Source organism: Megalops cyprinoides, chromosome 17, assembly GCF_013368585.1.
Source record: "Megalops cyprinoides isolate fMegCyp1 chromosome 17, fMegCyp1.pri, whole genome shotgun sequence".
NCBI classification, from domain to species: Eukaryota; Metazoa; Chordata; class Actinopteri; order Elopiformes; family Megalopidae; genus Megalops; species Megalops cyprinoides.
In genome coordinates, this window is record NC_050599.1 from 1,800,000 (window position 1) to 1,816,045 (window position 16,046).

The following is a 16,046-nucleotide window of genomic DNA, read 5'->3' on the forward strand; positions in this document are numbered from 1 at the left end:
AGGCCTGGACAGTGAGAGACAGCCACACCAAGGACTAACCATCACAGACATACAAACATTCTTCACATGTGGAACTTCAAATGCTGGTGGTTTCTCTGTTTTACCACAAACATGCACCACATTTGGAGAGGTTCGCCCAATTTTTCTCATTTTCAGAAGTACAAAAGCACGCTGGGGTGCAGTACCCCTCCTCACCAGGAGATGGCGGCTGGACCTTGGCCTGCTGCTGCTTCTTGCCTTCTCCGGTGGCGAAGATTTCGGGCGGGGGCTCCTCGCCCCGCTCCACCTGGCACTCGAAGGCGAACAGGTACTGAATGTACTGCTTCTTAAGCGAGCTGGCGGAGCTGCTGGAGGTGCCCACGTTCAGGTGAGTGGACAGCTCCCTCCACTTCTTATTCTTATTCACCTGTAACGGGGCACCACAACGAGGGGGACAGGTGAGACCCCAGAGCTCATCAAAATACCGATACAGGAGAGCATCAGCGCTGTCACACAGGTAACACTATATAATACAGGGGATAATTACCTCTTTTACACAGGTAACATTATATAATACAGGAGAAAATAATCTTTTCACACAGGAAACATCATTTAATACAATAGAGCATCAGCTCTGTCACACAGGTAAGAGTATATAATACAGGAGAGCATCACCTGTCACACAGGTAAGAGTATATAATACAGGAGAGCATCACCTGTCACACAGGTAAGAGTATATAATACAGGAGAGCATCACCTGTCACACAGGTAAGAGTATATAATACAGGAGAGCATCACCTGTCACACAGGTAAGAGTATATAATACAGGAGAGCATCACCTGTCACACAGGTAAGAGTATATAATACAGGAGAGCATCACCTGTCACACAGGTAAGAGTATATAATACAGGAGAGCATCACCTGTCACACAGGTAAGACAGTGCTGAGAGGGCGTGGTCACACTCACCATGGCCAGGCCGCCGATCTCCTTGACGCACATATAGAGCCGGCAGAGGTCCAGAGGCTTCTTCCCCACGGCTGGCAGGTTGGGCACAGGTGTGCCCCTCTCCTCCATGAAGGACAGGTAGCGGTCCACCCACACCCTCCTCTCCGGCTCCCCGCCCATCTCGTACAGCCTGGTGATCTTCTCGCTGGTCATGGTGGACGAGCTGTGCTTCTGCAGGTAGGAGGGGGAGGGGTCAGACAGGAGGGGGAGGGGTCAAGCGGGTGGGGGGGTGGTCAGGCGGTCAATAAAGCTTGTTTGAATTTGAACATCATCAAATAAGAAGCATGAAGGGGAAACCGCGGTGGAAAGACAGGAGACAGAGGAAGGACAGGCTGGACAGGACAGGCCCGGCACTCACAGGGCTGGACGGGGTCTTGGGCCAGGCCGGGCTGCTGATGCTGTCGCTCTCGTCCCCGTGGTAGGAGGACAGGCTGGCGGGGCTGGGGGAGAGGGCGCAGGGGGTGGGAGGCTGGGACACACAGGCCGAGCTGTAGCTGTCCTGTGGGGGGGAACAGGGGGGCGAGACGGTGAGTGCGGGGGGCAGGGGAAATCCATCCCCGAGCAGCTGTGGAGCACGCGGGCGGCGTGAGAGAGAGAGTCCGCTTGGCGAGACCACACGCTGCCCGGAGTTAGCGGAAACTTCTCCCTCCATGTCTGTCTCGCTCGCTCTCTCTCTCTCTATCCGTGCCTCTCTCTCTCTCTCCCTGTCTCTCCTTCTCTCTTTTTCCTTCAGGAGACACACAGTCCTCTCATCCATGGCCTTTCAGACAGGTCATCATGCATAATTCAGCGGGTGATCCCCCACAATCCACTGCGGGATTTGACCAGAAAGGAAAATATTGAGAAAATAAACAGAAACGGGAGGAAGCAGAGAGCAAGGAGTTCTGATCGAGCGGTCGCTCTGTGTGTGTGTGTGTGCGTGTGTGTGTGTGTGTGTGTGTGTGTGTGTGTGTGTGTGTGCGTGCGTGCGTGCGTGCGCCTGTGTGTGTGTGTGTGTGTGTGCGTGGTCACAATGACAACCATTAGGCCTTGCTGCTACTGCTGCAGTTGCCATGAAAGAAGCACAGATCAAAATGTTTTAATAAAAATTAAAGAATGAAGAAAAAAAAAACTATTTCTGACCCAAGCTGTTGGTTTGTTCACATTTACACCAGTTTATGCAAATGTTTGATTAAATGAAGATACACAAGATGAGTCACTCACTTTAAGAAGCATGAGATACAAGAAAGAAACATGCAGAACGGGGAAAATGAACAGAAGCGTGAAAATTACACAGAGGACCACGGAGAACGCATCTACAATAAACTACCTTTGTACCACTGCATCATGAAAACTCATGAAAATATTATACAACACCACATCATTTATTCAATTATTTATACAGCAGATATCCTTGTATTAGGTAAACTCTGTTTGGAATTAGCTTGCTTACTTATTAACTGTTACATATTATATAGGTATAGAGGTCGATATTTCCTGAGGTAATCAGGGAGAAGTTCCTTCATTCAGCAGTGCAATACCTGCAGACCAGGCCTGCAGGTTTGGGTCATAGTTTTAGCTCCTTTATCACAATACCATACTGTCATCAGCTGCATTTACAAAGATGGCCAACTGACAGGCTCAGACAGCCCTTGTATCCTCTCCCTGGACCCTCCCCCTCAGACAGAAAACATTACCGCAGAATGTACACAGTTTTCTTCTACTGCCATCCATGAGAACCGTATGTCAGCCGCTAAGAAGAGGCAGAGATTGTAAGAGAGAATTAGCGAGGTTGTCCCAGACGAAGGTGCTCATACCCTCGATTTGGGGGGCTCTGTGGACGGAACGCTCCCCTCCGCTTTATTTTCGGGCTTCTGCTTTGGGTCACTGGCCATCGCCCCATCACCCGCCATCCCTCCCGGTCCTGTGGGGGGGGACACACACCAGGCACGATGGGTTAGAGTCACTCTCAGCTTTAGGTCACCTCATAGACACACCTATCCAGGTGACTACCAGACAGACCCACATAATCCCCCATGGATTTCCGAAATTTAACCCCATCCTGTTAACTTGGACAGATGTTTTTTTTTTTTTAAATGGCAGCTGGACAGCTGGCTGTCTGCAGACCATATAGTTTCTGACAGCCAATCAACATATAGGACCACAAGGGCAGGAAGTGCTGTAGTTCAGCAAAACAAGCCAAGCTACTATGGCAACTAGCCTTTACTAGAATATCGTGCACAATACCCATCTTCTGCCGGCCTTACCTGAGGGCGGGGTGCTGTAGGGCGGGGCCTGGGGCGTCATTCTCCCGGAGCTGTTCCCCGTCGGCTGGCTGTAGGGGGCGCTGGACCCCATCCCGCCCATATGGCTCCCAGCCGGGTAACTGCCCTGCCTGCGGTCGAGAGAACAGCAGCACATCGTTAGCGTGGGTTCCCTGTCCAACTGACCCAGGATCAGCGCAGGAGCACGAGGAAGCTCACTCATAGGACCACTTCATATTCACTTTGGACCTGGAACCGCAAACAAACACAACCTTAAGAGCCACTTTGGGTTTGTCTTGTGTGCTTCACCACGTCCCGTTTGCCCAGTGCTGAGCCGTTACATCTCCACCCAATACCAGGAAGCAGTTCATTCCACAAGTAAAGCTCAAATCAGGTTAAAAAAGGAAGGACATAATCGAGTTTTATTAGTCAAATGTCAACGGGACATGCTGAGCTGGTTAAAAAGACTTGGCAAGACAGGAGTGCTGTGTGGCAGTGTTATCCTCAGGCATGCCAGGGCCGCTTTGCTGAATATGGTAAAACAGATGCTGCTTAGCAGTGAGTAGCGCCCCCCCCAACACTCACTCTCACACACACACACACAACCACCAAACGTAATTTAGGAATGATTAAGGTGTAATTCTGACAGACTCAGTTAATAGCTGCTGTTGAGACTTGAAAGAAATCGCTCTCTCTGTGTTCAGGCTGTTTGGAGGGCGCTGGATGGATTATCAGAGATGCGCAGTGTGTCGGGTAGCAGTGGGTGCAGCTCCAGATTGGGCATTCCCCATTGGTCACCCCAACTCCAAGGCAACCGAGAAGGAAGGAGGCAGGTGAGAATGAGAGTGGGCGTGGCCAGGCTGACTGTAACCCACCCCCCGGCCCACCGCTGCCCCCTTCAAGGAGGAGGCCCTCTGATGCCTTCGATCTGATGCTGTCAATTACACATGCATTATACATGCATCATACATGAATTATACATGACTTATATACAGGGATCACTGTGTATCTGAAGCAGCGCTGTCACTCCATGGCTTTGACTCACAGCAACAGCAAAAATCCTAACTAAAATAAAAGCTCTGAATGAGAGAGCAGCTTTAAACACAGTAAATCCTGCAACAGTCCCCACATCAAAGAGCAGAGAGGGAGAGCAGCCATTTACCCTGCTCATTTATTAAAGAGAGTCTTCCTGCCGAGGCCAGCAGCAGCAGCAGCAGCATGGCTGGGGGTGACCAGGCGTCCCTCATGTTCCGCTGCCTGATATTTACTCAGTAAATGCACTCACAGAGGCTTTTTCTCCGGGATTTTGATGTCTTTTGATTGGGATTTCTGTAGCTAGCTTTCTCTAAGTGCTCTTTCCATTTCACTCACTCCCGGAGGAACTTCAGACATCACCAACCCCTACAGACTCTGCCTCAGCTCTCAGCTCAGTGCAGGGGCCAAGGAGGACTTACCCTGCTCGAAATTACCCCCACACTGCTGCCAGTTACCCCCACACCGCTGCCTGTCCCTCTGATAATAACCCCCACACCTCAACCTGTTCCCCTCACACCATTGCCAGTTACTCCCACATCACCGCCAGTTACCCCCGGACTGCTGCCAGTTACCCCCGCAACCCCTGCACTGATGCCAGTTACCCCCGCACTGATGCCAGTTTCTGCTAACACACATTCAGACCAGTGAAGACTCACTAGTTCAGGACACGCAGTTTCCAGAAAAAATACCATAATGAATAATCCTATCATCTTCTGGAGAAATTCCAAAGGATTTGCTCACTATTTCTGAAAACATTAAGCTCAATATTCATCAAGTCATCATAGCGTTTCCCCTCCTGTAATCCTGATGGGGGGGGGCAGAGGACAGGGGGCCATGCTTTCGGGGGTGGGGGTGGGGGGGCAGGACTCCATGCCAGATTAATTTGTTCTTTTTTTTTTGCATTGCTGTTTTCTGGAGGGGGAGCATTATAAGACCTGAAAAAAAAAAAATCCCCCAGCCACCAGCCCCGCTCGCTTCTACACCCTGGCCGAGCGAAGCTCACCATGGCAACACGCGTGCGGCCGTGGCACGGAAGCGGGACGGGGATTGGGGGAGGTGTGCCTGTCATTCTGCTCAATGTCAGCTGGAGGAGCCGTCGCGTGGAGGGCGCGGGGGGGAGGAGGGGGGGCGTCTTGCGCGCGCAGCGTCTGAAGGTGGGCTGAGAGCCGCGGCGGCGCTTCAGACAGACGGCAGGGAGGGAGGGATGGTAATGCACGCGGAAAGCGGCGGATTAGTATGCGCGAGACGCGCTCCGCGCTGCTTTATTTCTGCTCAGCGCGCTTGGATACAGACACCGATGCATCCCCATGCCCGCGGGCCTCCTCCAGGGCTCTGCCAGGCCCGGTCCAGACCTGCCCCTGGCCCACCACGCCCTCCCTCAGAGGCCCCGAGAGTGCGCCTGACACTCGCACAACCGCTCAATGACCAGGCTGGCGCTAGCTAAACTCAGCAGGGCTAATGTTAGACACACTTTATCTAACAGGCTGCAGGACTGTAGTCCACGCTACACAAAAGCAGCATACTTATAAAAAATGTCATGTATCACACTAAGCTGGCAGCACCTGAATCATAATACAGGGGAACAGGTACAGTACAAGCATGAACTGTGTAACTGTGAGTACAACGTAACTGTGAGTACTGTATAGTTGCCATATAAGTATTTGCTCCTGTAATTACACAAAGGGGTGAATCGCGGTTTGGTGTATGTTTGAGAGCCTGACGTTGAGGACATAAAACATACTTTACACATCACTTACTGTAACAACATGTGAAAGCACCTGCTACATGCTACCTGTGTATCTGCCTGCTAATTTACAGCGGCAGCAGAAACAGGGAGCTGATGCTGAGCTTTCGGAAGTCAGGAGGCGGAGGGAGACAGAATGACAGAGCCAGGAGCGATTGTTCTCCTTCAGCAGGACTCAGCAGGACTCGGCAGGACGTCTGCGAACCCCCGGCCGGACTGACAGCTCTCCTCATCGGAGAGGGCGGCCGACGCCATGTCGTGCCACTTCCTATCGACAGGGAATCCATCTCCTAATGGCCCCTCAGAGTTTACGCACTCCGCCGTACACACGCCATTAATCTCAGGGTGTCAGAAACAACTTAACAGCGAACAGCACTAACCACAGGGCAGGCCGAGACACTGCAGACGCAGGCTGATCTTAATTACGATTACCATGCGAGAGAGATCATTTCTTCCAGCCCACGTTTTGGGGACATTATATAAGAAACAGTACCAAAAGCAGACTTTGCTGAATTTTCCCATAATCTGCCACCAGGCGTGTGACTCGATTCACAACTTGACCGTTAAACCATGACATGACAAGCAGGACACAGAGAACGCTGGATGTCGTGACGTCCGTTCTGTGCCAGGCTGGCTGGCTTCCTCACCAGTCATGGCAGCGATGGACCAGATAGCAGTAACATTTCACAGAATCACTGTTTCTGTCCGAGCATCCAAACAGCCAGCAGGCTGCATTCCCCAGTAGCTTACACTGGGTTTTGCACTGTGTAAGACTGCATAAGAACAGCAGCAGCATGCACCCAGGCGAGGGTAAGACACGTTCTCAGATTCCATTTCCCATAACATTCAATGCGAAAGTGTGCTCCACCCCAGTAGACTGTGCCTTGCTAATGGGATCACAGAAATTAAGACATGATATCTTCATGATAATATGTATACGTGTAATTAAAATCAGAAATTATGGACATCAGAGAAGCATCTTCATTCTCTCCCAGCCAAAGCCAGCCAAACCAAACTCCACCCCCACCCCCCCAATCTACACTCCCCACACATGCCCAAATACAGTCATGCCCCCCCCCCCCCAAGGCATGCAGGGTCACCAGCGTTAGTGTCAGCGCCAACAGGGAGGCCACTTTCATTCCAGCTCCCTATCAGAGGCCTGGTCATTCAGTCCTGTTACACACAGCCTCAGAGCCAAGGCTGGCTACACCATGACCTACCCGTACAGCTCAGCCTGGTGCATCATGGGAGGAGGTGGCTGAGCGTTGCCGTAGTTTGGGTGCTGAGGCTGAGTTTGGGGGGTGGGTGCGGGTAGGGGTCGTGACCCTGACCCAGCCTGACTGGGGTAGACAGGGCACCGTGCATACAGGGGCCTGCAGCAGGGGCAAGAGAACAGGGTCTTTGGTTTCAGCTTCACCATAAGTTTCAAATGCAACGCTGTTTCCCCGTATTACTACATCAGGCAGATATTGAACTGCACGCATGTGCAAAAGGCTGCGTGTGAGACCCACTCTTCAAAATCTGCTCTTATTCACTCTGAGGCTAAAATAAGCACTCAAAGACTCAGAGTCCTTTGTGGTCACTGAATTCTGTAACTGTGTACCATGTTATTCACACACACGCACGCACGCACGCACACACACACACACACACACACACACACACACACACACACACACACACACACACACCTCTGACTCTTGGTGATTTCAGAGCCATACTGCACTGTCCAGTACCCAGTGACGCGTTAAAGCACAAAAGCACTGACCGTAACTGCAGGACAGCCACAGTCACCAGCTGCCCCTTTCAGGCTGGCTCTCCCTTTCCACTTAGCGCACTGCTCCTGTTCGTTGTTTACAGCTGGCTTAATTAAAGTCTTAGTCCTGTTGCCACAGCTTAATACACCCGTCATCTTCCACGTGTACTTTCCTCCCCGAGCTGTCCGTTCCCTGCACTCTACAGGAAGCACTAACTTACACAACTTAGCAGGGTTTTTTTTTTTTTGTTTTCTATTTTGTATTTCTTAATAATTGAGGGGTTATTTTTGGTGGCTGTTGGCAGTCCCTCTACTTGTAAAACTACTCAAAATGGGGATCGGCAAGAATTCCAAAATTTGCTGATACCTGCTGGCAGTTCAGAGGAATGATTATTGTCACTCACAGGCCCTGACACAGCACACGGTTTGAGAGTGCACTCTAACCCTGACCCTAAACCCAACCCTAAACCCTGACACACCACAGGTCTGAGGACTGAGCCAGAGTACACTCTCAGCATGCATGTGTGGAATTTCCCCAGGAATCCTGGCAAACTAGAGGCAGACCTGAAAGAGCAGTTTAAGTAGCTAAACCTGCGGTGTGTCCACCAGCCTCATCAATGGCCTTTCACCTTCTGATGCATCTCCTGCTGTGATATTCACCTGGTTTCACACTGGTCAAAGACTTCAATCTGTTCTCTACACATAAGCGATTCACTTCCACGCTGAACCACAGCTCCCTGCAGCCCTTTCCGGCTACAGCATCCTGAGACAGCTCAATGACGGCAGCTTATTTTACTGAAAACACAAACAGCAGCCAGAGGCACGGTCCGCTTCCAGCCCTGCTCGGCGCTGCGGCTGATGCTAAACCTTGCCAACCCCCCGATGTTTGGTGGGAAAGGTTGTCGGTATTACATCAGTGCTGGTATATCAGTGGAGCTAACACAGGGCAGACATAAGGAAGGCCAGACCGCAGCTATACTCGTCCTCTCTGATGGTTTTATTGTTGGGTCTCAGACGCAACATTGCCGCTAACAGTTAGCGCTGCAGCCTTCCTGCTTCCCACAGCGCATCCGCTCCCATTCACTCAGGTTTCATTTCAGCCCCTCTACCGGTCTACCTTTTGGCAAATAGGGCCGCAGCTGTGCCTGTGTGTGAAAGTGCACCTGAACCCACCAGCATCCCTGCGACCGATCCAGTAGCCCCCCCACCGCACTGACCTGCCCTGGACGGAGCTCCCCGCTGGCTGCATCAGCCCCGCCCCCGGCTCCGGGGCCTTGCGGCTGCTGTTGGGTGGAGGGGGCCCCATGCCGGGGCCGGCGGGCTGCGGCATGCTGGGAGAGCTGGGGGCCACGCCGCTGGCGCTGCCGGGGTAGGGGCGCCCGCCCACGCCCGTGGCCGGGGGTCTCCCCGCCGGGACGGGGCCGCCGGGCTGGCCGGGACCCTGGCCCTGCATGGGGCTGCTGGCATTCACGCCCAGGCTGCTGCCCAGGCCGGGCCCCGGGCCGCTGTAGCCACTGCTGGGGGCGCCTCCGTAGCTGGGAGGCCGGGGGTAGCTACCTGCAGGGGCGACAGGACACAGGGCACACCTGGGTCACCAGCTGCGCTGCTTAAACTGGGGCGTCGGCTCTCTCAAAAGCACCCCGCTTTCCCGGCAATCTCCCGTCGCACATCAGGTAAGTGAAGACATCAGGAGGAGCTCATTTCACCCATAATAAATACCACACTTCAGTACGTCATAATAAACGCTTTAGTTTTGCAAAATGGGTGCACTGTGCTTTTGGTCGATGCACACATGGAATTCGGGTCAAATATTTGTGCTTTGGAGAAATGTGATATTGTGTTATATAATCCTGGCGGCTGAAACTGAAATAAAAGCAACACTGAATTACTGATATATTGTACATGCTTTGGTTTTTCAGAGTTGGGAGAGGTGTTTACTTCTAGACATCATCATCCAGCACCCAGCAGCTGAACCCCTCAGAACCTAAAGGCCACAGTTGCACAGATCCCAGCCCCACCAGAGCATTACACAGGAGCTGACAGCACTCCCATCCCTGAGAGAAACTCACTGGAGTCTAGGCTCCTTAAATCTCCATTCTCAGTCGAGTCCCTTTCAAATGTGTCTCAAAACGAGGACCGGGGCCTCTGGACCCACAGAGCCTTTCCCAGTTCTGAGTCACTGCGAGAATCTCAAGTGTCCAGCAACATGCGGACCGCACTCCAACAGCAGGGCTCTGTGTCGGGGGCGTTAAACACTGCCAGAGTCCTTCTGGGAGGAGACCTGAATCAATCAATGTGATTGGTTTTAAACTAGAATTGGAGATGAGATGCATTATGCACATTTTATCCAAGTGTTAAGACAATGTAGCCATTTTTATCATTTTTATCTACTCCAGCTTTTTGTCTTGCAGTTATTACGGGATCCGCAGCATATTTAAGCTGCCTGTTTGAAAAGCTGAGGGGAGAGGCGTTTGCAGCTCTTTGAACGTGAATCTGTGGGAGAGTCAGACTGCGCTTCCGAGCTCCCTCCTGGGTTTAAATCAACTTCTGTGAGCTTTGAAAAATTCACTGAAAAATGTACTTTCTCAGAGTGAATTTTTTTCTCATTTTTTTTTTCCCCTTTGAGTTTTTGATGTGCTCAGATTGACTGGTGTTCTGCAAGGGCCACTTCAAGGGTAATTAGTACTCTCTGTGGTGCTTGGCTTTCCTCCCATCTAGCTGTTGAAAGGTTGAGATCTTTAACCCAGACTGCAGCCACATGTTTCTCTAATCCCAAAAGGATTCTTAAGCTGTTTTTTTTTGTCTCTGCAATAGATTTGCGGGGAAAAAAAAACACGTTTGATGTCACAAGGTCTTGTAGGATTCTCTTATGTAAGCCCCATAAACAGCGGTTAAAAGAGGCCTAGCAGAGAGTAGCCGATGACTGTCTCCGCTCTCGGCAGTTACTCTCAGTCCTCCCTGCACCTGCAGCGGTCATCAGGAGCGCTGGGGTTTATGTCCCTGCAGGAGGGGGGCCACCCAGCGCCTCCGCAGAAACCCTCCGTCAGCAGAGACAGGGAGACAGCAGGACAGAGCCCATGGATTGAACCGGCTTCGGTGACTGATACAGTCGATAGTCGACAGTCACAGTATGATGTCTGGTCTGTCACCTTCTGAAGATTAACAGTCAGCTTCTTCTCCTGATCCGGGCTTCACCCATCCCCTCCAAAGCCCACACGGTTTATAGCGTTCCCCTTCTCTCCCCTTTCCCTCCATCTCCTGCGTCTTCCCAGCCTTCTGTGTCCTGACAGGCCTTTCCAAAGGTTTGGTGTCCCGCCTTTTCAGGCTGTTCACAGCCTAGTCCACCTCTAGAGTCTGTCGCTGTCTCCTTCTAAAAGCAGACTGATTTGGGACAGTCATCTTATTGTGTGACCATGCCAAGCACAGACCAGGAGTATCGCAGCAGAGTTCTGAGGGAGACCTGTCTCCCCATACTCTCCCCAGACACATGTTCTGTGCTGCAGTGTCAGATGGTGTCTCCCTGCCCGAGAGCAGCCTGGCATCAGGGAGAGAAGGAATGCTTCTGTGTTGAAACGGTGGATCATTAAGGAACTCGGTAAGAAACATGGACAAGAGATGAACCAATTACAACCCACGATGAGCCCTGGAGCTGCCAGGCCCAGTGGGGGTCTGGAGAATGCCCCTCTCTATGAAGGCTGTAGGGGAGCCGTTTCTGTGGCCTCACTCCAACACACACACACTGGTGGGGTGGGAGATGGGAGTTTTTTCTTCATGGGTGAACTCCTGTCAACTCCTATTAACTTTCTGAGAAGTGTATATTCAACATCAGCCACATTTGATAGTTGCTGGTATTGTATAGGGTCAGCCCTCCATGACATTAATAGAACAGGGAAGAACAGTAACATCCATTCAGGGTGATAATGAGATGACCTGGTGGTATTACAGACATACACACACACAGACAGTAGGTCCATCTCACTGACACACAGAGCAGATTACTGTAATTCATCCCCATGGAAACACAGCATCCCAGGGGATCACATCTCCTGATCATTACTGACACAAGCTTAACAGGCTCATTTCTGGCCACCATAACAGAAAAGCATCTGTGAATATTACACACCACTGTCTCCAGGTGCCCCTTCCTTTGCCTGTGAATTCTAGAGAGGGAACTGCATGGCACTACTGAGGGGAATTTTTTTTACTGGGCAGTGGTTTGGCAGGGGCCAGGTTTATTCAAATCAGTTTAGCTTTACCAGCAAAACATCACTGCTTAATTTACACATTCAAAATAAATAGGGAGGCATTACCTTGGGGACCGTACTGACCGCCCTGGGGACCGTACTGACCGCCCTGGGGACCGTACTGACCGCCCTGGGGACAGTACTGACCGCCCTGGGGACCGTACTGGCCTCCTTGGGGACCGTACTGTCCTGCTTGTGGACCGTACTGACCCCCCTGGGGGCCGTACTGACTGCCCTGGGGGCCGTAGGTGGAGCCACTGGACCCTCCTTGTGGGTAGGGGCCCCCCCCATGGTGCATCGCGCCCCCCGGAGAGGGGTGTGGTGACATGGGGGGCCCGGGCTGCTGGGGGCCGAAGGGGGGCACGGTGCCGCTCCGCTGCATGCTGGGTACAAACCCTGGGGACAGAAAATACACGGCCGAGCGGTCAGACCTGGAGAGGAACGTCCCTGCCTCACGCTGCCACCCCGCTCCTCTGAGACCACACAGTGCAGGGCAGGAACAGGGACACACAGTCACGCGGTCACAGGCACACGGTCACGCGGTCACACAGTCACACGGTCACAGGCACACGGGCACAGGGTCACACGGTCACGCGGTCACACAGTCACGCAGTCACACAGTCACGCGGTCACGCGGTCACAGGCACGCGGTCACAGGCACACGGTCACGCGGTCACACAGTCACGCGGTCACAGGCACACGGGCACAGGGTCACACGGTCACAGGCACACGGTCACACGGTCACAGAGACACATGGCCACAATGCCACACAGCCACACAGTCACACAAGCAGGCGGTCACACGGTCACACAGGCACACGGTCACACAGGCACACAGGAACACGGTCACACCGAAACACGGTCACACAGAAACACGGTCACATGGTCAGCTGCACTGCTGTGGACATGTTTGGGTGATGTGGAGAGGGCAGGAGAGCTTTCTGTGAAGGTCCTTCAGATCCTGGACTCACTCACAGAGGGGGGGGGTGTCACTGAACTGGGGGGGGGGGGGTCACTCACAGAAGCAGCTCCCCATCCTGGATACGATGGCTATGATCCTGCTACAAGGGGACCACTTCACCTCTCGGTGCATATAACCCAGAGAGAATGGAGAGACACACAGACAGCCACACACACACACACACACACACACACACACACACACACACACACACACACACTGCCCAAACCTGCAACACTGTGCCTGCACGGACCAGGCCAGCTATCAAACCGAAAGACTTTCCCTGTCAGACGGGGAACATTCTTAGCACCAAGATCTAAATGATTCACTTCCACTTTTTAAATATAATACAGAGTACATGTAAAAGGCAGTAAATACACAGTGTGGCTAGGAAACCTGTTTCTGCTGATACAACACTCACACCATGTTCTCCATGGGAACAATTCACACTCAGAAGCTGCTTTAACATCCAAACGAGCATTTCAGCAAATCCCAGCAGAAGTCTCCCTTCTGGACGGAAAACAGTTTTACTGCTGTTTAAAACTGAAAAACAGACCAGCATTACATTATGCAAACACTCTTATACTGAGCCACTTACTGTACTGTGCTTACAGTTTTTAGGTGTTATCCATACATACAGCTCGATATTTACTGAGGAAATTCAGGGTAGGCGCCTCGTCCTAGGCAGTGACTCCTTACCGCTACACCACACTGCTGACCTGCTCCTTACCGCTATACCACACTGCTGACCTGCTCCTTACCGCTACACCACCCTGCTGCCATGCTCCTTACCGCTACACCACCCTGCTGCCCTGCTCCTTACCGCTACACCACACTGCTGCTCCTTACCGCTACACCACACCGCTGCTCCTTACCGCTACACCACACTGCTGACCTGCTCCTTACCGCTACACCACACAGCTGACCTGCTCCTTACCGCTACACCACACTGCTGACCTGCTCCTTACCGCTACACCACACCGCTGACCTGCTCCTTACTGCTACACCACACCGCTGCTCCTTACCGCTACACCACGCCGCTGCTCCTTACCGCTACACCACGCCGCTGCTCCTTACCGCTACACCACACCGCTGCTCCTTACCGCTACACCACGCCGCTGCTCCTTACCACTAGAAAGAATGTTTCACTTAAACTATGTGCAGTTTTTTCTTTTTATTGGACAAAAGATAAAAACTGTGTTTGTGACAGGAGAACCTTATTTCCTTAAATTTATTACCCAAAATACTGACCAAAATGCTAATCAGAAGATCTGGATTAATCACAGAGGATTGTGGCTATAAAAAGCTCTACCATTAGAAGATTAACCATCATTACTGATAATTGTCATACATGCTGTTGCTAAACGAGAAGGCAGGGTATAAGATTCAACAATTTTAATATCAGATACTTAAATGAAAATGTTTATTTCAATAAAAATCAATGTTAGAGGGAATATCCGGCTACTATTACAGACTTGCATTTTTTATTCTTCTATTTTCCACATTCCACTGTTCCCTCTTTCATCACATGAGCTGGAGAGAGAGAGAGGGAGAGAGGGAGAGAGAGGGAGAGGGGGGGAGAGAGCTGGAGAGAGAGAGAGAGAGAGAGAGGGGGGGGGGGGGAGAGAGGGAGAGGGGGGGAGAGAGCTGGAGAGAGAGAGAGAGAGAGAGGGAGAGAGAGAGAGAGAGAGAGAGAGAGAGAGAGAGTGAGAGAGAGGGAGAGAGAGGGAGAGAGGGGGAGAGAGAGAGCGAGAGAGAGAGAGAGAGAGAGAGAGAGAGAGAGGGAGAGAGAGAGAGAGGGGGAGAGGGAGAGAGAGAGAGAGGGGGAGAGAGAGAGAGGGGGAGAGAGAGAGGGGGAGAGAGAGGGAGAGGGAGAGAGAGGGGGAGAGAGGGAGGGAGAGAGAGAGAGAAAGAAGGATGGAGGGAAGGAGAGAGCTGGGGAGAGAGAGCTGAAGGCCTGTGAGCTAGGAGAGCTTTGGAGGGGGGCATTATCATAATGTTTTGTTTCCATTACCCTCAGTAAGGATTTGTGAAAACTGCATGTGATCCCACATTTTAAATTGGCTGGAAAACTGACGGGGGCAGGAGGTCTGATGCAGACGCCACTGAAAGGAAATCGTCCGTTCAGCGCGTACAAGGACCGGCGCATCAACACCACGCTAAAATAACAGGAATGAGGGAGGTTCTGCAGGCTACGGCCACTGGAGTGATTTAATATAATTGTAAGATTTAAACAGCACCATGCAGCTCTTCAGGCCAAATAAGTCACTCTAAAAAAGAAAGAATGTGGCAGGGCTTGAATGGTGTTATGCTCACACTCGCTGGTCTGGAAGTGTTGTTAGCCTGGTCCGACACTGTCGCTCGTTTAAACTGAATGGTTACAATTGTGTTCTATTGCAGCGTTTCCCAAACCCCTCCTGGAGGACCCCTTGTCCTGCATGTTTTAGATCTCTCCCTGCTCCAACACAGCTGATTTAAATGATCAACTGGTTATGAACTCCTGAAGCAGCTGGTTGATAACAAACTGATCATTTAAATCAGCTGTGCTGGAGCAGGGAAAGATCTAAAACATGCAGGACGAGGGGTCCTCCAGGAGAGGTTTGGGAAACGCTGTTCTGTTGCACTGGAAGTCGCTCTGGATAAGAGCATCTGCTAAATGAATGTAATGTAATGTAATGTAAAGTAATGTAATGTAACGTAATGTAAAGTAATGTAATGTAATGTAATATAAAGAAATGTAATGGCCAGCAGAAACGGCTGTGCTCTGTTAGAGTCAGAGCAGTCTGGGAGTGCCACACAGGCACAAGCCCAGCCTACACCGCGCGTCCAGGTTTAAATGACAGCCACAAATCTACCGCGACGTTGGCCAGGCAGACGCAAGCCCCATTCAGCCAGCGCAGAGGTCAGAACTGCACTCCTGCCAGGGACACAGCGCAAGCCAAACGGAGGCTATAAATTTCATTCATCAGGGAGACCTAAAGCTGTGCTGAGAAAGTGCTGTTCTTGTTCTCTTTACACAGAGGCCAGTGTATGCCTTTCCTCAACATTTTTCTTCACTGGCATTTTTTTAGCAGACTTA

The 16,046-nt window shown here is 51.7% G+C and overlaps 1 protein-coding gene across 11 annotated transcripts in view; it reads right to left on the reverse strand.

Annotated features, from left to right (window-relative positions):
* Window positions 1-16,046, reverse strand: part of arid1b (AT rich interactive domain 1B (SWI1-like)) — a 96,534-nt gene that overhangs the window by 10,940 nt on the left and 69,548 nt on the right. For 10 of the 11 annotated variants that reach the window (XM_036549232.1, XM_036549233.1, XM_036549226.1 and 7 more), the window contains exons 7-13: window positions 12,074-12,403; window positions 8,981-9,320; window positions 3,232-3,359; window positions 2,782-2,888; window positions 1,344-1,484; window positions 947-1,156; window positions 196-406 (exon numbers count right to left, since the gene is read on the reverse strand). In XM_036549232.1, the coding sequence (XP_036405125.1) occupies window positions 196-406; window positions 947-1,156; window positions 1,344-1,484; window positions 2,782-2,888; window positions 3,232-3,359; window positions 8,981-9,320; window positions 12,074-12,403 (1,467 nt within the window). The remainder of the gene's footprint in view (window positions 1-195; window positions 407-946; window positions 1,157-1,343; window positions 1,485-2,781; window positions 2,889-3,231; window positions 3,360-8,980; window positions 9,321-12,073; window positions 12,404-16,046) is intronic. The other variant, XM_036549231.1, reaches the window with a different exon arrangement.